At 44.7% G+C, this 27,466-nt stretch overlaps 1 protein-coding gene across 5 annotated transcripts in view; it reads left to right on the forward strand.

The window, feature by feature from the left end:
- The window catches only part of MARF1 (meiosis regulator and mRNA stability factor 1), a 243,654-nt gene extending 228,867 nt beyond the window's left edge, over positions 1 to 14,787 (forward strand). For 4 of the 5 annotated variants that reach the window (XM_089679093.1, XM_089679095.1, XM_089679094.1 and 1 more), the window contains one exon: positions 12,177 to 14,787. In XM_089679093.1, coding sequence (XP_089535219.1) covers positions 12,177 to 12,406 — 230 coding nt within the window. In that variant the 3' untranslated portion in view covers positions 12,407 to 14,787. The remainder of the gene's footprint in view (positions 1 to 12,176) is intronic. The other variant, XR_016312994.1, reaches the window with a different exon arrangement.
- The last annotated feature ends 12,679 nt before the right edge of the window (positions 14,788 to 27,466 follow it).

Here is a 27,466-nt window from a genome sequence, read left to right on the forward strand (position 1 = left end):
CCTTGAAGAAAGGTTTTCAGAGATCGCCTAAAAGTGAGCAGAGTAGGTGATAGTCTGATAAATTGGGGTAGAGCGTTCCAGAGGATGGGGGTAGCTCTGGAGATGAGCATGGGAGGAGGAGTATTACTACCCTCGATCTGACATTCGCGGTGATACCTCGCTTGCATGGTGCAATCTGTTTTACATATCACCATGCAACCACCACTTGCGTTTGCTTTTGCGGCCGAGCATGGTGGTGAGGGTGAGTAGTTTTTTTGTTATTATTTTGCTTTTTATTATTTTTACACTATCCTATTTTTATCACAAGGAATGTAAATCTCCCCTGTGATTGCAATAGGCAGTGCAAGGTACTCTTTTCTGAGAAATCTGGGATCTATTAAACTCTAGATCTTCTCTGCCCTTAAAGCATCTGATCACACCAAGATATGTGTGATCAGGTGCTTTCCCAATTTTAAAATGGCACTGTTTATATCTGGCGAAATGGAAATGTTGAAATGCTTATAGATTCCGGTTTCTTAGACCATAGAGATGATCGGAGGCATTCCAGTCTCTGATCAGCTCTATTGTCAGCCAGTGCAACTGGCGGTTGCATTTGTGGGACAGGAGAGCCCAAGAAAACCTTGGAAGACAGCCAGAGGGGTGGGGAGAGTCCCTTCCCACTGCTTGTAAAAGTGATCCAGCTGCTAATTAGTGGCTAGGATTGTTTTTACATGAGTCAACTGCCAGCTGAACAAAACTATACCAGGGTGATGCCTGTGACTGCAGGCATCATCCCCATATAACCAGTTAAAGTCCAGTGATATACCAGTACCTTGCTGGTCCATGATTGGTATATACACTATATTGCCAAAAGTATCGGAATGCCTGCCTTTACATATACATGACCTGGCCACTGCTGTCTACAGCAGTTCGCTTTCATCCACATTAGACTCACTTGCTCCTCTAACAACACGAAGCATCAGGCCCCCACCATTACAACCTTGGCAGACTGACGGCACCAGAAATCTTAAACGACATAGTCGTGCGCTGGAGCGATTGTGGCGTAAAACCAAATCTCAACAAGCGTTCACCCTATATAAATCTGCTTTCGTAACATACAAGTCCTCCCTTCATGCTGCCAAACAAGCCTACTTTGTCACTCTTATTAATACCTTGTCATCCAGTCCTCGTCGTCTCTTCTCTACTTTTAACTCTCTACTTTCTCCACCTCCACCCAGTACCTCACTCACTGCTCACGAGATTGCAAATAATTTAATAAAAAAAAGATTGACACAATTCGTAGGGGCATCGCCACTGCACAGACATTCATCCCACTTAGCATACCTTATGCTAAACCTCCCTCAACACTTTTTACTCTTTTGACCTTGCTACTACCGAAGAGGTCACTAAGGTTTTCTCAGAAGCCCGGCTCACTACCTGCCCCCCTGGATCCTGTCCCCTCACAACTACTACGGTCACCCTCTTCTTCCATCCTATGCTCCCTCACTCACATCTTCAATCTTTCCCGCTCTACTGGTGCCTTCCCCTCCCCTCTAAAGCATGCGCACATCACTCCCATACTTAAAAAGCCCTCCCTGGACTCCACCAACCTGAACAACTTAAGACCCATCTCCCTGCTGCCATTTACCTTTTAAACTCCTAGAACATTTAGTCTACATTCGCCTGAGCTCCCACCTCACCAACAACAACCATCTTGACTCTTTACAGTCTGGCTTTCGCTCACTACACTCCACTGAAACTGCCCTACTAAAACTCACTAATGATCTACTAACTGCTAAAACCAATGGCCACTACTCCATACTCTTACTACTTGACCTCTCTGCGGCTTTTGATACGGTTGACCATCCCCTCCTCCTCCAAAAAATTCCACTCTCTTGGCCTCAGAGACTCTGTTCTCTCCTGGTTCTCCTCCTACCTATCACAGCGCTCCTTCAGCATTACCTATAACGCTGCCTCCTTCTCTTCACTCTCTCTCTGTAGGGGTCCCTCAAGGTTCTGTCCTTGGACCCCTTCTCCATCTACACCTCCTCCCTTGGTCCCTTGAAAAACTCCCATGGCTTTAAGTACCATCTCTATGCTGATGACACACAAATCTATCTTTCTACCCCTCACCTCACCCCTTCAGTCTCCTCTTGCATACTAATTTACTAAGTGACATATCGGCATGGATGTCACTCCACTTCTTCAAACTCCATCTTTCCAAAACTGAGCTCTTAGTATTCCCCCCAGCCCGTGCCCCCTCCCCTGACTTCTCCATCAAGATCAATAACATAATCATCAGTCCCTCCCCTCATGCCAGGGTACTAGGTGTAATCCTAGACTCCCATCTGTCCTTTCAGCCGCAAATCCAATCACTGTTCAAATCTTGTAGACTTCACCCCCGCAACATCTCCAAGATATGCCTGTTCCTAACCTCGGAAACCAGTAAGCAACTTATTCACTCCCTTGTTATATCTCGCCTTGACTATTGTAACTCCCTCCTCATTGGCCTACCTCATTGCAGGCTATCCCCTCTTCAGTCTATCATGAACGCTGCTGCCAGACTCATCCACCTTACTAACCATTCTGTATCTGCCACCCCTCTCTGCCAATCCCTCCACTGGCTTCCCGTTGCCCAACGGATAAAATTCAAAACATTAACAATAACGTATAAAGCCATTTATAACTCAGCCCCAAATTAAATCAACGATCTTGTCTCTAAATATCACCCAAACCATACTCTGCTCCTCGCAAGACCTCCCACTCTCTATCTCCCTTGTCTCCTCCTCCCATGCTCGTCTCCAGGACTTCTCCAGAGCTTCCCCCATCCTCTGGAATTATCTACCCCAATTTATCAGACTATCGCCTACTCTGCTCACTTTTAGGCGATCTCTGAAAACCTATCTCTTCAGGGAGGCCTATCCTGCCCTCAGCTAGTAATGGAATCTTCTACTCTTCCACCCAGTCCATCCCCCACAGTTATTACCTTTTTTGTACCATTAGCCCCTGTCTTGGAAATTCGCTTTCAACGAATTTCTCCTTACCGTGAGTACCCGCAGTTGGATGCGCAGCAATCCCCCATAAAGCTGTGCGAACTTCACTTACTGCGACTGCAGCTTAACTCCACGATTCCTGCGCCTCCAACTGGTGTGCAAAGGTTTAGCTCTCTTGAGATGTGGGGAAAATGGAGCTCCCGTGGCCCAGGAATGATCAGACGACACTCTCAGGTTGAAGTTCGAATCTACTCTGTCTAGCTCTAACCCCAGACTCCTGTTTTATTATCTTACAAAAACACACGCCCCCCCCCGCACGGGGGTCAGGTCAATCCCCTCCCACAGAACAATGTATAGGGAGTGTCCATACACGAGAATGTCCATCCTGCTCAGAGTGTAACGTTCCCTCTTACCTATACTGAAAACCAGTTAAACCAGACACCCCCCCCCCCCTTCCCGGTAAGCTCTCTTTGGAGAGCAAGTTTCCCATCATTTACATGCTATCAGCTCCTAGCAGGATGTTCATTGTCTGTACAAGCATCCCCTAGATTAAACAGTGCTAGTCTGTATCTGAATGGGCCCGATACGATCTTTATTAAAACACATCCATCCAGATACAGTTCAGGTTGGTTGCGGCTTGTAGAGATATACATGAGCCCACACACGGAGTTCGCACTGCCCGGCGCCTGGCCATACGAAGTCCATGTGGTACTATGCTGCTGATATGTGGATACAGGCCCACGGCCTACCGCCGGCAGCATTCGCATCAAATGCCGTGGTGGCATACACGCCAGTCTATAAGCGCAGATCTGCCATCTCATCCATTACTGAGCTGAGTACTGTAATATATACATTTAAATGCGCATGGCCTAATTGCAGCCTTCAGAGCTTTAAGCCACTCGAGAGACATATGAATAACACTAATATATGACACATTTAAAGTTCAACCTGTAATAGAAAATTTCCATGACATTCCCTCCTGTTTTATCATATTCTCCTTGTGTCCCTTCTTGATCTTCTTCAGCTTGATGGGTGTAGTCTCAAAACCTTAAAGAGTTGGTCTTGGACCAGAGTTCCTGTAGTTGTCTCTGAGAATAAAGCTCCACGGGGTACCTGAAACAACAAGATCCAACGCAGACTCGACGCAAACAGGCTTGATTGAAGCGATGATCCTCGAGCATTGGAGCCTTCACTAAAGGAAGGCTCTTGCAAAAACCACAAACAGAACTTTTTCAAACTTCCGGCAAATGGAACCAGACTTGTGGTATAAATAAGGCTTGTGATCCCACGGTGGTCCGGGGAGATCCAGCAGCAGATTCTCAAATTGCCCCTGCAGACAGGGCCACACAAGGCTGGTCTCGACCCAGACGGTTTTCCAAAAAGCGGACACAAACAACAATGAGGCTTGAAGCTTGCTTGGAGGTCTTGGAGAACATGGTCTTCAGGGAGATAAATTAGAGGAAAGCCAGGAAGTAAGCTGCAGAGAAGGTGGCTGGTTGGTGAGGTCTTCCTCCGATCAGTGGTTGGAGTGGGATCCCAGGAGCAGGCATGGAGATGTGGTCGTCTGCCCGAGCTTGGCTTACACGGTTGATGAGGCACCAGGAACATCTCACCGCGGCATACAAAAGGCAAAGGAAAAAGAGAAGCATCAGGACATACACTTCCACTTCCTTCAACCAAGATCCGATGGATAACAGGAAATCTCCCAATCCTCCCAAACCCTTGAAAGGATGCCAACCCTCACTAGCTATAGCTCTAGATCTTCCCTGTAGTTCACTAACTTTGTCCATATGGGCCTGGACCTTGTCATCGGTATCTTCTATCCAAGTACAACAATCCTCTCCGATGAACTCACAGAGCCCCCCTTTGGCGGCTAAAAGGTAATCAAGGGCCATCTTCTCCTGAAGCACTAAAATTCCCATCTGCCGTTGTTCTTGGGCAATTTCTCTGACAGCCTCTACGGTCTCATTAAACATACTATCCACGATGACAGAAAAATTGTTCAGGCGCTTCATAAGTTCTATTCCCCAACCTGTCCATGAGGGGAACCAAGCCCATGCCTGGTCGCCCTCAGAGAACAGCTCCCTGCGAAGTCTCCCTGCCATCCCTACCTTCTTGTGGACCATCAACTCTTCATGATCCATTACTACATAGGATGCGGGGACTAGCTTTGAGGGCACACGAACCTTTCGCGTTCTGGGGAAATGTTCTATAGGCTGCTGAACCACGCAGAGCAGGAGGAGTTCTTTGTTCGGCCTCTGGCACTGAGTAACAGTTGCACAGACTGGGGGATTGCTCCCTCAGTCTGCACATCACATCCGTCCTTCCAACAAACGTCTGGTCGGTCAGTGTGGTTACTCAGAAGGGAAGTCTGGTTAGTCAGATTGACAGTTATACCTCCCTCACAGGTGGTAGTCCCAACAAACTTGTTACCTGTGCGAAAGCTGATGTTAAAGCACACCTGAGGGCTGCCTAGCTGCCCAGTTACCCATAATGGACTGACGAGGGCCCTACAGGAGCTAGAGCGAATATTGGTCCTGAAACTGATGTTACCTGCTAAAAATGTGTCATTAAGTTCTACAGACAAATGTCTATGTGGGGGCTGACCAGGGGTCCCTTGCTTTTTCATGCCGATACAGATGTCATATAGGGCATGAACAGCGGCCATTGCGGACATGTGATGACTGGGTGGAGGCTTAGAGCATACCCAACAGTTGGTTTTGTTGGTGGTTCTGGCTAATCGCAGATGCATTTTAAATAAAAGGTTGGGGTATCTGCCATCTTTTCCTCCGTTCACACACATGTAAGACATACAAACAAAAAGAACAAGGAAAATGACACCCCTCATTCTCTGGTGTAGCTGAAAAGCTTCTTGCAGTGGCTTGCGTGCACCCAGTTGTCTCGTCCCTCGAGCTTGAGTGAGGTAGGTGTCGTCAGCTGGACTTGGTATGGTCCGGTGAATCGTGGCTCGAGTCCGGTTCTTTGATGTTTCTTTAGGACGACCCAATCACCTGGCTCAATAGAAAGAACACCCATTATTGCATTTGGATCCGGGAGCGATTCGCGAACCCGATGGTGTATCTTCTGCAGCTCCCGTTGCAGAGATTGCACGTAACCTGTAAGCTGTGAATGCAAAGACAACAACTGTTGAGGAAAGTACAACCCTGTTTTGGGAGGTCCCCCAAACAACACCTCGTAGGGTGACAGCCCATGTGGTTGCCAAGGGGCATTCCGGGAGGAATAGAGGGCAATGGGGAGACACTCAGGCCAAGGTTTTTGTGTATTGGCCATGATTTTGGAGATCCTGTTTTTAAGGATTCCATTGAGACGTTCAACCTTACCGCTACTTTCGGGGTGATACGGGGTGTGTAGCCCTTGGTTGATGTGAAGGGCTTTACATACCTCCGCAAAGATTTTTGAAAAAAATTTTCACTTCCGGTAGTGGCGCTTTCTTCACGGGGCTGATCGCCGCTGACTCCAGTTCCATCAAAGAAATGCAGTCGTGTCCTTTTGGAAAAGAGGTTAGTAGTGGAAAAAGAAGACATGTTAGCAGAAGAGGTGTTAGTATTAGTCGGGTTGCAAGATTTAGCACTGTCGTTGCTGTCCTCCTCCCCCCCCCCCCCCCTTCTCGTCTTCCAACATAGGAAGAAGAGAAGCTGGGTTAAGAATAGTGCATCGTTTGATAGTGAGGTTAGTAGGGGTTATGAGGGCTACCTTGTATTTGGTCTTTCCCCTGAGAGGGGTACCTTGCCTTGGATGTCCTGTCTTTGCAAGGGAGGGGATATTTTAATTCCTCGAGAAAAAAATGGACCTGGGCCGACACAGATTTGCCAACTTCCTATGAGGATTCATAGGAGTTACTTACCATGGTGGTGACAGGGGCGGAGGACTCATCAGGAATGAACTGCCACTGACCTTTAGGTAATTGGGGATAGCTCCTCCTCATGTGCCCCGTTTGCTGGCACTGGAAACACCTGGGAGGGGGCCTATGCTTCCTGTGACCCAGATCCCTTGGTTTTTCATGTGGGGTCTGGGACACAAGAACTTTGGCCTTGTCCTGTTTTCTCCTATCCATTTCCCTCTCTATTGCTGCAAGAGTGGAAAGGATAGCAGGGATAGACATCTCATTATATTCGGGTCGGGCCAGAACCAGCCTTTCCCGAATTTTAGTATTGATGCCTTCCAAAAATTTGGCCCACAACAATGTGCGTCGCGGTCACCTTTACCCCTTCAGTTGGAGCATCAGGTCCAACTTCCAGATCCGCATCCAGTGCCGTCTGCTTGAGACGGCGCCAGAAGCAGGCACTTTCCTCATATGGACCCTGAGTGAGCTTCATCATGTCCGTAGTAGAGGTAGCACCATATATTTCTGGAAGCTTTGCCTTTAGCTGTGCACAAAACTCTTTGCCCCCTGAAGTCATCTTCTCATGAGTGGTTATAGAGCACCCTGCAATCACTGCACTGGCCACTTCCATGCCCACCTTTTGCCCGCAGGATCTGCGCACAATCCGACCCGCTCATACCATAGCTGAACTGGTTTTGTCCAAACATTCGAGCAAATCTTCTCGGATTGACCCGATAGTCCGGGAGCTCAGCCAGAATAGTGCAGATCTCTGCCGGGGTGAAGGGGACATGCCAAACTACCCGTTCCCCTAAGGTCCGCTCCCCCTGTGCATTGGGAGGACCTTCAAATTGCTGCACCCTGACTGGATAGGCCTCGGTCCGGGAAGAGTGAAAGGGCTGGCCCAGCTTCATCGGTGGGCTTAGATTAACCACCTCGCTTACTGCACCTTCAGGTTTGAGGTCCCTCAGATCAGGGTATTGCTGGGGGGCAGGGGTCTGATCAGCGGCTCGTAGCGCTTTGATGCAATCCGCCCTGTTTCTTAACCGGGTGTCTATACCCCTTGATTTGCAGATAGTCTGCAAATCGGCTGTTGAGAAGACTTCGTAGTTGGAAACAGAAGGAGCTGGGGTGAAGAAGGGAGAGGTAGAGGCTGAGGCATAGATACAGAAGACACGGAAGGTACGTCAAGAGTGATGTCACTAGCAGAAGAGACAGGTGCAGTTATACTTATCTCAGCCACTGTTGGTTGTTCGTGAACCCCAGCAGACCCTGATCCTGCCTGCCTTAGTAGAGTCAGCCCTGAAAGAGCTTCCTCCACCTCTGACATCGGATCCTCCTGTTTTAGTCCCTCTGGAGGCCAGGTATACATCACCTGGTTCTTCCGGACAGACACCAGTTTTTGTATGCCCTGCTTCCCTAATTGGATTGACCTGTGAAGCCATAGCTGTGTGATCTCTAGTTCTGACGCCTGCATCCGTGGTTCAAATTCAGAGATGAATTTTTCCAACCTCCATGCGTCAAATGTACCTTTCCAGGGTATTGGTACCCTTCGACCATTTATTCCATCTTTTAAGGGGCTCTGTAGACTCCCCCCCCCCCCCCCCCTCCCCCCCCCCAAACTCATCCTCATCAGTTTAAAGCTAAAGGTAAACAACTTAACAACTTAAACCAAGCTTTTGATTAAAGGCGGTAGCGTACCCAGAGCTAGATGTGCTGCCCTCGTGGGCAACCCCCCCCTTGAACCAAAAGGAATTAACGATGGAATAATAAAAAAATGCAAAACTGTAAAAACTGTAAAAATTTGGATTAAAACACAATGTGGGTTAAATGCATATAGAAAATTGCATGGAGATTACTGAAACTCAAAGCGAAACTCGCAAAACCGTGTTCACGAGTGATTAAAAAACAAAATGGCGAAGAAACACATGGCAGTCACAAAAAAATGGCCACCAACAAAGAAAACCCTTGCGACACTAGCCTCAAAATTGCCTCTGACCTCTTACATAAAACAAACTTTTGGACAAAGCATACACTGGACAATTACACAGCAATATACAGTACACATACAGTGGGGCAAAAAAGTATTTGGTCAGCCACCAATTGTGCAAGTTCTCCCACTTAAAAAGATGAGAGAGGCCTGTAATTGGCATCATAGGTAGACCTCAATTATGAGAGACAAAATGAGAAAATAAATCCAGACAATCACATTGGCTAATTTGGAAAGAATTTATTTGCAAATTATGGTGGAAAGGAGGTATTTGGTCACCTACAAACAAGCAAGATTTCTGGCTCTCACAGACCTGTACCTTCTTCTTTAAGAGGCTCCTCTGTCCTGCACTCATTACCTGTATCAATGGCACCTGTTTGAGGTTGTGGACAGGTGTCTTTTATACTGATAACAAGTTCAAACAGTCACACTCCAAACTCCACTATGGTTACCATCCTGCTCGTAATGTAACGTTCCCTCTTACCTATACTGAAAACCAGTTAAACCAGTACACCCACCCCCCCTCCATGCTATCAGCTCCTAGCAGTATGTTCATTGTCTGTACAAGCATCCCCTAGATTAAACAGTGCCAGTCTGTATCTGAATGGGCCCGATACGATCTTTATTAAAACGCATCCATCCAGATACAGTTCAGGTCGGTAGCGGCAATATATACATTGTAAATGTGCATGGCCTAATTGCAGCCTTCAGAGCTTTAATTAAGCCACATGAGAGACATATGAATAACACGAATATATGACACATTTTAAAGTTCAACCTGTAATAGAAAATTTCCATGACACCCCTCCCTCCTAGATTGTAAGCCCCAAGGAGCAGGGCCCTCCTATCCCTCTTGTATTGAACTGTATTGTTGCTGTGTTGTCTCCCGTTTATATTGTAAAGCGCTGCGCAAACTGTTGGTGCTATATAAATCCTGTACAATAATACGAATATGAGCTTATGATGAATTTGGTTATTGGACCAATATAACTGCAATTCATTCTTTTTTGTAACGCCTATGTTGAGGGTTAGGCCCAAAAAAGTTTTAAATTCAGAAACACTGATGGATTTCCATGCAAATTTTCTGACGAGTTGAACTTGGGTGGGGGCGATGTATTGTGCGTATAAATTGCTTTGACCCACAATTGATACAAATCTTCTGTGAAAAACTGCGGAGGGGCTAAACGCTAGAGCTGGCAGCAAATAGGGCTGGTCCTGCTATCACTGGTTTTTGGGACACTATACAAAGCAGGCACTAGTATAGTTCTGTTTGTGATCAATATATTGATCTGTACAAACCCTATACTAGTAATCGCGGTGATCAGCAACCTATAGTGGCTGGCAATCTAACGCTAGCTGACCCTGGCTGGAAGGGGTGCTAACTGACCCTGATGCTGTCTGATGTCGCTAGTGGCAGTAATCGTGATCAGTGAAAAATTCTATATACTGACATTGATAACCCCGTCACCCAGCCAGTGCCATTAGTACAAAGGATTAATAGGGCAATCAAAGAGTTAAATGTGCTAATCTAACGTGTGCATGTAAAATGCAGTGCTTTAACTCCGTACCGTGTTCTTTCTTCTCTACCTGGACGGCATAGGGGGCAGCAGGGGCCACACACATGCACACCCGGAAATAGTGATGTAAGATTATGTCGCTTTGCCCAGAGCTGCTGCTTGCCTGCACATTGTGGGTGGGTGGTAAGTAGTTTAGAAAAAATGGAGAATTTTTTTTTTCATTTTTTTTTTTAAAATACTTTCATCAGAGTAGTGCAATGTTACCATAGTAACATTGTACTACTCTGGGGGATGATCAGGGATTTTTTTTCTTTTTTTTTTTTTTTGCAAAGCTTGCTTTGAACTGTTATGACTGTTCAATATAATAGTGATTTGTGATTGGCTACAGCTGGTCACATGGTACAGTGTGCTGTGATTGGACCCATGTGTCATGTGAGAGCTTTGGACCAGTCACAGCTCTCCAGGAACAGAAGCAAAGCTTTTATGAATCAGATTGATTCCTAAAAGCTTTGTTGTCATTGTGATCGCCGTTTCCCAATTACCAGGATTCTCATTCTGCTGTATCCGGTGGACACAGCGGACGTGGGGGGGAGTGTGACATGCCCACCTGTGTTGGCAAAAGACCGACGTACAGGTGCGTCACTGGTCTTGTATCTGCCGCCCATCCGCAGATACAAGACAACCGAAAGTGGTTAATTTCTGAACTTATTTGTGTTGGTTTCTTTGTATGTATGGGTTGTTACTGACGTGGTGAAAAATTCAGGTCAGTAGCACCTTTTAGAAATCTGTTTACTGAGAAAAATTATGAGATGTTCAATACTTTTTACCTGCTGTATGCTGACTAAACTATTTTCAGACTGCTCCAATCTGGTCATTATCTGACCTGTGAGCCAGCAGCATATGCTGGGGAGAGGAAGGAGTGCCAGCAACCTATGGGTGACATAGGTTTCACCAGTCGTCGCTGGGCGCTCTCACCTGCAGCTGCCATTGGGTGACATAGGGAAGATCACATGACTGGGCTGGGGCAGACTGAAAATGGGTAAATACATTTAGAAACCATTAACAATAACAACAAACCTTTAGACTTTAGAACCACTTTAAAAGAGTGGTTCTAAAATTTTGCGCTCTAGTGGTCTGCCTTTTTGCACTATCATGTGTAGAATGTATAAATTTATTTCCAGAATAAATTCTGATTCTAGGTAGAATGTTGTATGTATGAAACTTGGATTAGATGCCCTTTATTGCCCTTTCTTGGTCTACTGTAGATTACAACTTGGGGAACTTTTTAAATTACAGACCTTTTTCCATTAGATCATTTGATCTATTTAAAGTAGAATTCGAACTTTTTGGTCACTTTAAATTTGTTTGGGAAAGGCTGAACCAAAGAAACTATTTACATTGCTAAGCAATGCAGTAACTAGGTGTGCTGTAATAGCTACATATATAGTAAGTGGCGCTGAGTTTCAGTAGTACACGCAACTTCCCAGCTACTGCTGAAATTAAAGCTGTATTAAACTAAAAAAAAATATACTGTAGCAGTACCCTCTAGCCTATACATACATTGCTGCTGTCCAAAGGTGTCTGCTTTGCTACTTCATCTAGAATTGAGACACCCTTTAACAGTAAGGGTATTACTGGCTCAACAAATGCAGCCATCATATCTAAGAATTGGTAAGCCACCATGTAATATATTTTTGTTTTTGGGTTTAATACTGCCGTACCATTAAGGAGAAGACTTGTATTAATGAATACATGACTTCCTCTGATTGGCCACGGCGGCAAATAATGATTTTATTTAGATTGATACTGCTTGTTTTTTATTTTATGTTATAAATAAGCTGTGTTTCTTTATTCAGGCTCGAATATTGATGAATGCCAGAACAAGCCACCCTCTGACAGTTTATTACCCAATAACTACACCAAGTCCAATGGTAAACACGAGGATGCGGAACACTCTTTTCCAGATTCTGACAAACCAGAATCCAAGCTTTCAAAGGAATTGCAAGAAAGTCCAGTAAAGAAACAGAGCCGAAGCAGAGTGAAACTGGCAGCCAACTTCTCCTTCGCACCTGTTACAAAATTGTAATATGTCTGCAGTTCTTTACTTGGACACATGAATTCCAGCATATTCCATCTGCAAAACCTTTCCAGGCTGTAGACTTACTTTTGGTCCTATACCTTTCTATTTAATATGCTGCTCCAAAAGCTTTTATTTTTTAAATAAGGTATAATAATGATCCTGATCTATAGTTTTTGGAAAAGGTTTCCTGTGAAAAAAAAATATATTTTTATTTCCCCAAAGCCTCATTATAAACATCATCCCAAATTGTAGTGCAGTTTTTTTGTACTGTAGATTGTTTACAGCCAACTTTTCAGACACTATTGCTCTTCGGTCATGATCCTTCTGCAAGGCATCTAGTTAATTTTCCTTCATTTTTTACATGGTCCTACATATTTTATAATATGGATAAAATCCCTAATTTTGAGATGCTATTTTTTCCATTACTCCCATGCATGGCACTCAAGGGAATGGAGTTGGGACAATGAGTTCAACTTTTTGATTGTACAATTTTAGTAAACATCATTATGTTGTGTACAAGTCTAAAATAATCTGTTTTTCCTGTTTCAGGTGACTTGTAAGAACTTTGGATCTCCCCACCCCCACCCCATACAGAACAGTTCAGATTGAGGGTCTGATTATCCAGTTCTTTTTGCAGTGGCAATAATTTAGGATGAGTTTTTTGTTTGCATGCATGTCCTTTCATATGAAGCCACTTGCTTCTGTTCCTTTTGCAATAGAGTTCCGAAAGTCAAATGGGATTTTAGTTAATTTGCATCAAGATAATAATGACTAACTTGTTAATGCCTTACGGAAAGCATGAAACTTAACATAAGGAAAAGTTTCTCAGTTCCTATCACTGATATGCATTAACTGCATATATCGTGGATGAAGGAGTTGTAGCTTAGTTATCTTTTGCAGATGTTGCCATTTCCACTGAAAAAAAGGTGGAAATGTCAAGGTTTCACTTTATTAACCTTGAATTGGATTGTTATTTTTTTAAGATATGATAGATGAAGGGGATGTAATGCTTTTGGTGGGATGGTATATGTTTGTCTTTTTAACTGTCTGTAGATGTTTTTAGTCTGATTGTTTCATGGGTTTTGAAAACCTTTGTCAGTTTAGAAAGTATCTAGTGGTTTTTGGAAAAAAGGCCATACTTTGAAGAAAGCTGATGGTATTGTTTGATGGATAGTATCAGAAGGCCTCAGACTCCTTCTAAGCTAACCTGGCTTTTACAATGGGTTGTATCTGCCAGGCGAGTGGTGGTTCCTTGTAGAGCCTTTCGGCAAAGGTTCTATACTTGTTTTGGGTTCTTTGCAATGTACTTGAAAAAGAAGGAAAACTCCCAATCAATAGCCATCTAAATGAAAATGCTTTTACAAAATGGCTATTATGTTATTTTACCTTCTCATTTTGCACAAGAATCTTTTAACTGTGGCCATTCTCAGCAGAAAGTTGTAAGTATTGGGTAGATGTAGGTTTTTTGTTTTTGGTTTTTTTCTGTTTTTTCTCCTTTTCTTCTGCACTTCTTAGCTTGAGTCGTTGCTAAAGGCATTTCTTCTAGTCACATTTGGTGGCGGTTCAAAACGTGAAGTCCAGATAAGTGGGTTTTTGTGGGTTTTTTTTTTTTTAACTGTTTTTAAAATATACTTTACAGTGTGTAAGCAACCAGTTTAACCTTGTTCATGGATTTTTTTTTTTTTGTAATTTATATATTTATATCAGATGAACACAAATTGTAGGAAGTTACCTGTAATCATTTATTTTCATACAAGTCACCTGAAACACTGTGGTAACATGGTTAGAAAAAAAAAAAACTGGGGGAAGAAAGGTAATGTCATGTCTCTTGCAATCAGACAGCTGTCCTTTTTCTAGTGCCTGTAAAACAAACATAAAAGGAAAAACCAGGTTATGACAGCATAGAAACTTTGCATTTGGCCCAGTTTTTTTTAGATGAGGCCCTGCAAAGTCCTTGCAGTGTTGACAAGTGCTCTTTGTAGCACAGAGCTTATTTTATGCTTGTGATGAAAACTGGTATGGATTTTTTTGCATAAAATTCTTTATGTAAGATAACTTGTTTGGTATGAATGTTATCATGCATACTACAGTATGAATTTAAAGTGTTTGTTTTTTTTTTTTTCAATTTAAACTTTTGCATCAAATTCATTATGAGGCTGAATAAAACATTTTTGTAGCAACATTTACTTTATAAAAAAAAAAGAAAATATATTTAACCCTTTTGTGGAGGCAAGTTAAGCTGTCAGGGCTCGAATGAATGCACTGTTTTGTGTAAGTTGTTTTTTTTTTTTTTGTTTTTTTTTTGTTTTTTTTCCTTAAGTCTCAATAAGTCACTTTATGATTTGGGACCAAATTCTTGTGTGTCAATAAACTTTAAACTGCAAGCATCCTGATGCATGGTTGTGTGTTAAGAAGCTATTTTACCAATAGACCAGCCGGTATTCTAAAATTCTTATTATATACTTGTGCTCTCAGGTTTGCACACCCTGACAGAAATCATGACATTTTGGCATTGATATTAAAAATGACTGAACATGCTAAACAGTTTTTTTTTTTTTTTTTTTTTTTTTTTGTTTAACCAATTCAATACCGGGCATTTTACCCCCTTCCTGCCCAGGCCATTTTTCAGGTTTCAGCGCTCTCACACTTTGAATGACAATTGTGCGGTCATACAACATTATACCCAAACTAAAATTTTATCATTTTCTTCACACAACTAGAGCTTTCTTTTGGTGGTATTTAATCACCGCCGGGGTTTTTATTTTTTGCTAAATTAACAAAAAAAGAACGAAATTTTAAAAAAAACATGTTTTTATTTGTTTCTCTTATAAAAGTTTGCAAATAAATATTTGTTCATAAATTTAGGCTAAGATGTATTCTACTACATGTCTTTAGTAAAAATAACCCAAATTAGGATGTATTTTTTAGTTTGTATTAAAGTTATAGAGTTCACAAACTATGGGATATATCTGAATATTGATCGATTCTGAATTACTGACAGCCAATCTAATTTCTTGAGGTCCAAGAATGTCAGAATAGTACAGATCTCCCCTAAATGACCCCTTTTTGCAAAGTAGACAGTCCGACGTACTTCATAACAACAGGCATGGCGAGTTTTTTGAAGTTGTATTTTTTTTGTCATTTTTCAGAAAATGAAAAAATAAAAAAAATTATTTTCACTATTTTTTTTTTTTTTTTACATACGGTCACCAGTGCAGTACAGCGTCATCATATAACTGGCATGGCGGTGATCAGGGACAGTGACTGGTGACAGTGTGAAAAAAATATATATATTTTTATTTTTTTTTTCATTTATTTTAAATGTTTTATTACAATTTTTTTTCCTTTTTTAAGATTTATTTTTTTCATAAGATTTATTTTTTTCATATTTCACTATGTCCAAGGTAGTACAATGTTACCATAGTATCAGTATTTTTTTTTTTTTTTTACACAATTTGCTTATAGCAAAGAATTACTTTGCTATAAGCAAGCATTTACCTGAGTGACATCGTTTCATTCAGGTTTTTTTTTTTTTTTTTTTTTTGTGTTTAGCTGTGATTTGGCCACAGCTAATCACATGACGTGCATGTGATTAGCTGCGACCATTCACAGCTAGACACTAGTATACAATGGATGGCATGAATGAAGCCATCCATTATATACAACTGTCATGTAACCTGCTGTGATTGGTCACAGCAGGTCACATGGTACCGGCAACGGGGCCCATACTCAGATCTGTCATGGGCCGTGTCCGAGGTACTCGGACGATGACAGATCGCGCCACTGCGCGGCTCTGCAAGTGCGCGAACTGCGCATGTGTGGGAGTACGCCATATGGCGGCCTCCTGGAAAGCTAGTGCATTTTTACGGGCGCCATACAGCTATTGGCCGGGCGTCAAATGGTTAAGGATAGTGATCATATGAAGCCATTTATTATGACAGTTTGGCTCCTTTTTAAATCATAATAACAGAAATCACACAAATAGCCTTAATCAAACATTTACATACCCTGGAATGTTTGGTCTTTGGTACAGACACACAAGGTGACATGCACAGGTTAATATGTCAAAGGTTAATTACCCACATCTCAGAAAACATATAAACAGCGCAAATAAATACTCAAAAGAATAAATGATAAATTCAAAAAAATCATACAAAATAACTTCTAATATATATAATATTAATTGGATAGTCCCACTCCAAAATAATTTTTGAGATGAATATGGTGAGTAGAGTGAAATTGAAAGTCCTTATTCCAAGACCCTTGAACCGTGTTCACACCCGTTTGTGCTAAGATCACATACCGCATTCACCAGATATTGGTGAAAAAAGCCTTAATTATGGGTTCTGGAATCCTAGACCCCATCAACTCAGCCTCCAATCACCAGGTTTAGGTGGAAATCCCCCAATGCAGGTATAGATATATGCCTCAGAACTCCAAACCGTAGTTAAAATCAGCCTCTAACTTCCAGGACCACCAGAGATCACTTGCCATAGAAAGATGATTGGTGCAGACAAAAAAAAATGTGTATAGTGTAATACTGCAAGACTCAAACAGGATGAATGCAAATACCAAACGCTGGCATGCCGGCGTGTGTTCCGCTCACCGGAGGTGACGTGGTGCATTGGCCAGCGAAGCGTTTTGCCCCTCCTCCATGGCGTTTTCACACACAACACTATTACGGTCCTCATCCTAGATATAGTGAGTATGAGATCCTCCCCCTTATACTGGATTGGTCAGATGCTAATACTAAACCAATTCAGCTGTCAGCTATTGCTAATGCGGGATCCTTTTACAATACATATTGCATAGATCGATTGAAATTCCAGGACATCTCCCATCTCAACAGCAATGCAAAACCATTACCTTTTAAAGCTTCACTATATAACAACAATACTCATTACAATTATTCACAATATTTAAAACTGCAGTTTACTGAAAATCCTTATTCTAAAATGTGTTACCCACACTGAAAAATGTCAAACTTAAAAAAAAATATTAAAGAATAAAGAGAAAAATTTAAAAAAGAAAAAATAGTGATCTCTGGTGGTCCTAGATGTTGGAGGCTGATTTTAACTATGGTTTGGAGTATTTATTTGCGCGGTTTAGATGTTTTCTGTTATTTTAATAGTGTTTACACTAAGGAGCAGCAGCATTTATTTGGGAATTAAATTCACAATTTTTGGCGCTGGTGATTTTTTTTTTTTTTTGTATATACTTTCCCACATCTGTTGTGGTGTTTTTTTTTTTTTTGTTTTTTTTTTTTATTGCAATTCTTGTCTGTGTATATTTAGTCAATGAGTTTGTTCTCACATGGATGAGCAGGCTAGATGCTGAGCCATGGGGAGCAGAAAACTGTCAAATGGTAATGGAATTTTATAAAGATGGAAAAGGATATACAAAACTATGCAAAGACTTGAATATGCCAGTTAGTACTGTTCAATCTCTTATTTATTTATTACAGATACTTATATAGCGCCGTCAATTTACGCAGCGCTTTACATATATATTGTACATTCACATCAGTCCCTAACCCTCAAGGGGCGTACAATCTACGGTCCCTAACTCACATTCATACATACACATACTAGGGCCAATTTAGACAGGATCCAATTAACCTACCAGCATGTCTTTGGAGTGTGGGAGGAAACCGGAGTAGCCAGAGGAAACCCACGCAGGGACAGGGAGAACATGCAAACCCCAGGCAGGAGGTGCCGTGGCTGGGATTCGAACCAACGACCCTAGTACTGCCAGGCAGAAGTGCTAACCATTTAGCTGCCCTCTTATTAAGAAAATCAGGTAGACCAAGAAAGATTGCTGCCACAACTTCTAGAATTGTTTGCGATAGAAAAAAGCACAGGTAACGTCAGTAGAAATGCAGGTTGCTTTGGAAAGATGGTTTCTGGCACACTGTAATCGTGAGTGACAAGACCAAAATAGCTTTATAAATCACAACCATAAGCGCTGTGTGTGGAGAGGAGTCAACAAGGCCTATAGTGACAAGAATACCATCCCCACTGTAAAGAATGGTGGTGGCTAACTGATGGTTTGGGGGGGGTGAGCTCTAAAGGCACAAGAAATCTTGTGAAATTTGCATAATTGCAGCACGTTATCTGAAAATGCTAGCAGACAGTTTTGCATTCTTCTGCACAAAAGCTGCGCATAGGACATTTTAGAACTGTTCCAACACGACAATGACCCTAAGCACAAGGCCAAGTTGACCCTCCAGTGGTTACAGCAGAAAAAGGTGAAGGTTCTGGAGTAGCCATCAGTTTCCTGACCTTAATCATCAAACCACTATGGGGTGATCTCAAACATGCGGTTCTTGTAAGACGACCAAAGACTTTGCACGACTTGGAGGCATTTTGCCAAGACGAATGGGCAGCTATGCTATACCACCTGCAAGAATTCAAGGCCTCATAGACAGCTATTACAAAAGACTGCACGCTGTCATTGATACTAAAGGGAGACAATACACAGCATTAAGAACTAAGGGTGTGCAGACTCTTGAACAGGGGCCGTTTCATTTGTTTACTTGTTGCCATGTTTTTTTTTGATTGTGCCCTTTTGTTCTGAACTACAGTTGAATATGAATCCTATAAGAAATACAAAAATTGTTTTGCCTGCTCACTCTTGTTTTCTTTAAAAATGGTATGTACTGTATATTACCAATTCTCCAAGGATATGCAAACATTAGATATTACTATAAAATATACTTAACTGTGATTATGGAGGAAGGTTGTGGCTGGGAGGGAAAACATTTCTTTGTGACCTATAACCAGTCAGGTTAGCTGGAATGCTGACCTTTTATGTATAATAACCTTGATTAGTTGGGCATCTTTATAATTTAGTCAATCTTAAAGTGGGCTATTGAAAGAGGGACAGGCTCAACTGGTAGTGGCAGGAGTATACAATGCATGAAACAAGGACAACCCAAGACCAGTCCTGCGATTTTAGTCTAAAAAGCAGCAAACTGTGTCCATGCAGGAGGATTTTGTACAGCAAATTCATAGCATAAATCAAAACATCTGCATGCCTGATGGATGGTATCCAAGCCTCATTTGGAAGATTGTCTAGCATTAAAAGGCTGCATTACAGGCAATCCTCTTCAGGTATTCAATGTGCTACAGAATTCCTAGCAGTTTCACCTGACCAAGGTGTTTTCCCACATGGTGCTATACCCATCGAAGACAGTGAATCCAGAAAGAAAGGGACAGTCTTTAAAGGTCCTTGGTGACCAAGCCTGCTGTGAGAGGTGAAGAATGGATGGCTGTCAATAGTCAACTTCATGTGTCAGGATTGGCAGTAGTAGTATGGGGGTCCCCTTTTTACAAAAAAAAAAGTATGGCATATTTTTCCTGCACTACATATATTGTCCACTAGGAGGCAGACTGCGTGTTGGTTTTTTTTTTAAACTATGTTTATTGAATTTTATACGCTTGGAACAAAAATACCTTGACATACAACTCTGTAAACCATTTTTTTTCATGGCGCTATATAAATCCTGTATAATAATAATAATGTCACAACAAATCAGTACAACATAGGCCAAATTCCAAGAAAGAAAAACAAATTTCGGCAATTCCCTAGGAACGGAACAATTACATCTCTATCAAAAAGACAATTGGGAAAGAGTGTCATATGGGCTAAGAAACATGAGGAGCAAGGGCTCCATTACGTGACTGGGAAACATAGAGCTGTGGAGTGGGGCTACGAGAGGAGTTAAGCAATCGTAGTTTACCCAGCATATTGGTAAGTTGAGCTTTGAGATACCAAACCGAATATCGCAAAGGTTCCACATGGGTGGCCAGTTCCGAAGGAGTAAAGGAGTGTTCCATAAAGCGCCATTTAGAGATGAAGCGACCTGAAGATTTAAAATTCTGGGTAATATTGTCCAGCTTCTCCAGTTTAAATAGGGCAGTTAATGTCTGTATTACCATTTTAAGCTGTGGAGGGTTTGGCTGTATGCAAGCTTGCATGAGTGCTCTGCAAGCCACCAACAAATATGAATCCACTGAGGAAGAGCATTTGGACTTGCTGACATCACGGGATCTTGATAATTGAAGAGACCGAGCATAGGGTCTTTGTTACATTAATCATCTGTATAACATCTCTCTCAGCAAAGAACTTGGTCCCAGAAGGTGGAAACTCGGGTACATTCCCAAAGGCGATGAAACAAAGTAGATCGGGTGTGGTCACACCAAGGACATGTAGGGTGGGGAGTAGCCCCTGGATTCGCTGAGAAAGGATAGTAAGCTCTGTGGATTATTTTAAATTGAGTTTCCTGCCATGTTTCGCAGAGGATGATTGAAGAGATTTTCCGGTATCCTAACAAATAGAGATGAGCAAATTATTCAAAAATTCGATTCGGCTGATTCGCCAAATTCGCGGAATAAATTCGATTCGAGGCGAATATATTTGCTGCGAATTTAACGTGTAAAAAGGGTGTTTCTAGGCTTCAGAGAGCCTTTATATTAGTGCGGAACACTGTACCTTTAATTTAAATGCCCTTGGAGTCTGCTGGGGAAGAGAAATAATACTGTCAGTCAGTATGACATGCAGATGAGTGCCGTCGATCTTAGAATCACCGCACACTTCACTCATTTGGGCAGTCACGGGGCCAAAACCAGAGTGTGGAGCCACAGTGTGGCGGTGGAGGCAGCAGCAATGGGAGGCCATACAGCACCCTATGACAAAATGGAACCCACCAGCAGCGTGAGGAGACCTGAAAGTGGCACATGGCAGAGTGTGGCGATGGAGACAGCAGCAATGGGCGGCCGTATAGGGACCCATGACAGACTCTGGACCTGGCAGCAGCATGAGGAGGCGGTACAGGGGCCCATGACAGATTACGGGCCTGGCAGTAGCATGAGGAGTCGGTACGGGGGCCCATGGCAGATTACGGGCCTGGCAGCAGCAATGGGAGGCCATACAGCACCCTATGACAAAATGGAACCCACCAGCAGTGTGAGGAGACCTGAAAGTGGCACATGGCAGAGTGTGGCGATGGAGACAGCAGCAATGGGAGGCCGTACAGGGACCCATGACACACTCTGGACCTGGCAGCAGCATGAGGAGGCGGTACAGGGGCCCATGACAGATTACGGGCCTGGCAGCAGCATGAGGAGTCGGTACGGGGGCCCATGGCAGATTACGGGCCTGGCAGCAGCAATGGGAGGCCCGTAATCTGCCAGCACCCTATGACAAAATGGAACCCACCAGCAGTGTGAGGAGACCTAAAAGTGGCACATGGCAGAGTGTGGCGATGGAGACAGCAGCAATGGGAGGCCGTACAGGGACCCATGACACACTCTGGACCTGGCAGCAGCAAGAGGAGGCGGTACAGGGGCCCATGGCAGAGTGGCAAAGCGTAAGCAGCTTAAATTGAAGGCCATACAGAGGCCTATGTTAAAAATAATAACATGTTTGGGGCATGATTCATGGCGGATTTAGTCAGTTGTGTCAGGAACTGGTGGTTTGAAATCCAGACTAATCCACGCCTGATTCATTTTCACAAACGTGAGTCTCTCCACACTTTGGGTGGACAGTCGTGTCCTCCGCGGAGTTACAATACCTCCTGCCGCACTAAACACGCGCTCCGATGCCACGCTACTGGCCGGGCATGACAGCCTTTCAAGGGCAAATTCAGCTACTTGGGGCCAAATGTCAAGTTTCGTTGCCCAGTAGTCAAGGGGATTATCTACCTCGGTTGGCAGGGTGCTGTCCAAGTAGGCCCAAGCCTGTTGTTTGAGGTCCTGCTCCAGGTCCACCTGATGCTGCTGCGGCTGGTTAGTAGTTTCCTCACTGCGCTGGTGAAGAAAGCTACTCATCATCGACTGCAGACTGAGGCAGCCGCTGCTGGTGGAGCTGCCACTGCTCCTACCACCCCACCCCTCCCCTGCTGCCATGGCAGCGGAACGCGAGCGCACAGGGCCCACAGTGTCTGAGGATGGACGTTGGCGCAGAAAGGCAGAGACCAACTGACTACATAGGTGGTTTTTATAGTACGTTATTTTGGCCTCCCTCTCAGCAGGTGTGAAAAAGGCCCCCATTTTTGAACGGTAGCGAGGGTCCAACAAGGTGGACAGCCAAAAGTCATCCCTCTGTCTGATGGTTATTATTCGGCTGTCGCTACGCAAGCAACCGAGCATGCCATGGGCCATTTGTGCCAAGGAATGCGAGGGACTCCCTGCCTCCATCTCCACAGCATACTGCCACGGTGCGTCTGGGTCCTCTGTCTCCTCCTCCTCCTCTACCAGATGCTCCTGCTCCTCCACTCCTGTCCGCTGAGTGGAAAAACCACCCATTTCACTCAATAATTCCTGAGCACCAATGTCCTCCTCTACCTCCTCCTCTTCTTCCTGTCCTGCCCCCACAGGGGTCATGTGGCGTTGAGATCTGTGCGCCATGTCTACCGCACCCTGACCAGCCATTGTTATCAGCATTTGTTCCAGGACGTGCAACAGAGGAATGACGTCGTTCATCCCATAGTCCTGCCGACTCACGAATAGCGTGGCCTCCTCAAAGGGCCTGAGCAAGCGGCAGGTGTCACGCATGAGCTGCCAATGGCTGACATCTAAGTTACACAGGGGAGTACCTTTTATCCGCTTGTAACATCAGGAAATCGGTGATGGCCTTTCGCTGTTCGTAAAGGCGGTCTAACATATGTAGGGTTGAATTCCACCTTGTTGCAACGTCGCAGATCAGGCGATGCTGTGGAATTCCGTTCTGCCGCTGCAGCTCAAGGAGGGTGTGCTTTGCGGTGTAGGAATGGCTGAAATGCATGCAAAGTTTACGTGACATTTTAAGGATGTCTTGCAGTGGGATGGTGGATTTTAGGAACCGCTTGACAACCAGATTGAACACATGAGCCATGCATGGCGCATGGCACAACCTTCCTTGACGCAGAGCAGACACCATGTTCTTTCCGTTGTCGGTCAACATGGTTCCGATTTTCAGTTTGCGCGGAGACAGCCATCTGTCGATTTCTCTGTTCATTACACTGAGAAGTTCCTCCCCTGTGTGACTACATTCGCCAAGGCATACCAGGTGCAGCACAGCGTGACACCGTTGCGCCCTGCACATGTGATATGCCGGTCGGGTAATGGGACTTGGCACGGGGGTGGCGGCTGAGGACACGGCGGAAGAAGAGGTGGTAGAGGCGGACATCTTTGCTGGACCAAGGACGTGCAAACGTGGAGGCAAAATCGGCGTGACCTGTCCAAGTTGCTGGTGCGGCTGTGCCGGCACCACGTTCACCCAGTGGGCCGTAAATGACATGTACTGTCCCTGACCGTAGTTACAGCTCCACACGTCGGCGCTGCCGTGCACTTTGGCAGAGACCGAAATGCTCAAAGACTGGCCCACCATCTCTTCTACATGTGAATGCAGGGCTGGCACTGCCTTTTTGGTGAAGAAATGCCGGCTTGGCACTCTCCACCGCGGCGCGGCACAAGCCATCATTTCTCGGAAAGGTGCTGAGTCCACCACTTGGAAAGGGAGGGACTGCAGCACCAGCAACTTGGACAGGAGGACGTTCAGCTTCTGCACCGTCGGGTGCGTGCTCGCAAACTGTTGTCTCTTGGAAACGGATTCCAAGAAAGACTGCTGACGGAATCCGTGAAGAGGAGTAGCAGGAGAAGGAGCATCTGAACGAGCGGAAGATGCCAACGAGCGACAACTCCCCTCAGCAGAGGTGTTGGAGCCTTGACTGGCTGATAGAGGGCGATTGACGTCGGGTGACGGAGCAAGTAACGGAGCGGGTGATGGACCGGGGGCTGGGGCAGGCAGAACCGCCTTATCTTTATCATGGTTTTCCCAGGCCACCGAATGGCGACGCTGCATATGCTGACGCAACGCTGTAGTCCCAACATGGGCCCCCTGGCCACGCTTGACTTTCTGGCCACATAGTCGACATACGGCTACGTTTACTTCCTCGGGCGGCTTGACAAAAAATTGCCACACCGCCGAGTAGGAAACTTTGCCCCCGCTACTCCTCACTGGCTGACTGCTACTTCCTCTGTGCACACCGGCACCACTACTGGCCGTGGTGGTAGGCTGCAGTGAAGCTGGTGCTCTACTCCGTGGCCGTTTGGCTCCACTGACACTGCTGCGACCCTGCTGCCTCCTGGGCAACCCACCGACTGTTTTGCTCGCTGGCAAGCTGGCACCCTCTTCTCCTGATGATGCGGAAGCAATAGCCTGATGACGACGAGGCTGCCAAGTGCGATCAGCCTCATCAGCATCAATTAGGGTCTCCGCGTCACTACTAGCCCCCTCGGCTGCGTGTGGGTCAGGAGACAGACCTGTCTCTAGACCGGCTACCGAGCCACTCTCCTTGCCAGTACTTCTTCGCCTGGCTGCTGAAGAGGCGGATGTCTCCCCCCGTTCCTGACCGCCCTCTGTTAGCTCTTCCTCACTGTACAGTGGGGCTGAGCCCACAGCATGCGATACTTCGCTTGGTGAGGGAACACCAAAGGACAGGGGCAGGTAGAGGACACGTGATTTCAGTGGGCTTGCTCCTGGGCCATGCCAACTAATGGTTGTGTCTGACGTACCCACCGACCGTTGGCTGTAGGTGTCAGAGGTGACCTGGGAAGAGGAAGACGACCGAGCCAACCAATCGATGACGGCAGGGTTGTTGGTGGAGACACGACCGCTGGATGACACCGGGAGCACTGGCCTCTGGCTGCGACTAGTGCTGCCTCGACCCCTTCCTCTGCTGCCACGTCTGCTCGCTCCTGAAACATTGTCTCCTCTGCCACTCCTCTGCGTGTTGTCTGACATACTCTTTAATTCAACGCTTCTGTGTCCCTGAGTAACGCTTCTGTGTCCCTGAGTAACGCTTCTGTGTCCCTGAGTAACGATTCTGTGTCCCTGAGTAACGATTCTGTGTCCCTGAGTAACGATTCTGTGTCCCTGAGTAACGATTCTGTGTCCCTGAGTAACGATTCTGTGTCTGTCCCTGAGTAACGATTCTGTGTCCCTGAGTAACGATTCTGTGTCCCTGAGTAACGATTCTGTGTCCCTGAGTAACGATTCTGTGTCCCTGAGTAACGATTCTGTGTCCCTGAGTAACGATTCTGTGTCCCTCAGTAACGATTCTGTGTCCCTGAGTAACATTTCTGTGTCTGTCCCTGAGTAATGATTCTGTGTCCCTGAGTAACGATTCTGTGTCCCTCAGTAACGATTCTGTGTCTGTCCCTGAGTAACGACTCTGTGTCCCTGAGTAACGATTCTGTGTCCCTGAGTAACGATTCTGTGGCCCTAAAGTCTCTGTGGCCCTAACTCTGTCCCTAATACACAGAGGTCTGTCTCTCTTGAATGACCGGAGGCTAATGGAGAATTCTAAGATGGCCGCGATTTATAGCTCCACCATTACACAGTGCTGGCTGGCTGGCTGCTGATTGGCTAATGCGATCACTTGTCATGAATGAATGCATTATGGGTCAGCGCGCCTTGTCTGCGCGCCTTCCCAGAGATCCCTGCTCCGTCGCCACACATGTCGCCGCCATTTTTGGGAAAATTCGATTCACGCATCCGAAGTTTGCTAATTTTCGGATTCGGCGCGAATCGAATTTTTCCTGATCTTTGAAACGAATTCCACTTCGCCATGTTCGATTCGCTCATCTCTACTAACAATATTTTGACCGGAGCATCATAAGTAGACCAAATGGGAGTCCATGGCTTAAAAGGAGTAAGATGGTACTTTGCAGACTGATGATTAGATGAGAGTAAATTGCCAAGATGGAATAATTATCCTGACTAGTTTCAATAAAGGTGCGCTGGAATGGATATAGTTTTGGAGAATAACACATTCTGAGGAAGGTCACCAGCTGATGGTAGTGAAAGATATGAAATCCCAGTAGGGAGTATTTGGCAGCTAGTACTGAAAAGGGCTGGAAGGTACGTTTTGGTATCATCAAAGATGGATATAACGTTAGTCCACTGAGACCAGTGGTTAAATGTTGCATGCTCACTCACTGGAGGGAACATAGGGTTTGCAAGAATAGGCAGATGGGAGGATATCCTTTGCGGTAGGTCGAGTAGTTGTGGCATTTCCCTCCAGGCCAATATTGTGTCTAATCAGGAAATAAGATCGGAGGGATCAAGATAAGGGCTTGAGGTTAGAATGCAGAATGGTTGGAAGGTGTAGCCGAGAGACCAGGGCCTCTTCTAGGAAGTAGTTTGGATTACTGGGAAATCCCAATATTCAATCAAGACTGATGGATGAAGCAGGACAGGTTGTAGAATCTAATATTCAGCAGGCCTGCACCTCCTTCACTCTTTGGAAGACGAATCGTTTGTAGTGCAATACGATGTTTTTTTACGCTGCCACAGAGAGATCTGTAGAGCCCTATGGATCTTTCTAATATCAATGTTTTAACAGAAGAGGGAGTGTTTGCAAAGGATAGAGCAGTCTTGCGAAATAAACCACTCTTTGGGAGATGTCATCTTTACAAAATGAACGGGGAAGAGTCGTCCAGACTTCCAATTCCTGTACAATCTTGATTAAAGAAGGGTAATTTCGGTAATAGACGATTGTTCTCTGTCTATGCGGATGCCAAAATACTTGATGGATTGAGTAGCTATACCAAAAGGAGTCAAACGCTTTGATGTAGTAGCATTCAAAGGGAGTACTTCGCTCTTATCGAAATTGATTCTAAGGCTGGAATATTTACGGAAGGTCGCATACAGGTCCCGAAGTAGTAGGAAGTCTTTGGGTGAATCTGAGGAAAATTAGTAATAGATCATCCACAAAGAGAGCTGAGCGGAGAGCAAGGTCACCTATCTTGACACTAGTATACCCCCCCAACATCTAATTGAGCCATCTGGACAAAGGTTCAAGGGTGATCAAGAAGAGGGGGAAGAGCGGGCAGCCCTGCCTAGTGCCTTTGGTCAGAGGAATGCTTGAGGAAATAGGTGTGACTAGTCTGGCTGTGGGCGAGGAGTACATGCGTTCAAAATAGGGCGTGGAAAACCAAACCTCCTCATAACCATGAAGAGCCAAGCAAAGCTTATATCTTTAGACACTGAAAAAGCCTTTGATAACAAGGGCTAGATCCA

This window comes from Staurois parvus, unplaced genomic scaffold, assembly GCF_062004578.1.
Source record: "Staurois parvus isolate SC_StPar_1 unplaced genomic scaffold, SC_StPar_1.0 ptg000217l, whole genome shotgun sequence".
NCBI lineage: Eukaryota > Metazoa > Chordata > Amphibia > Anura > Ranidae > Staurois > Staurois parvus.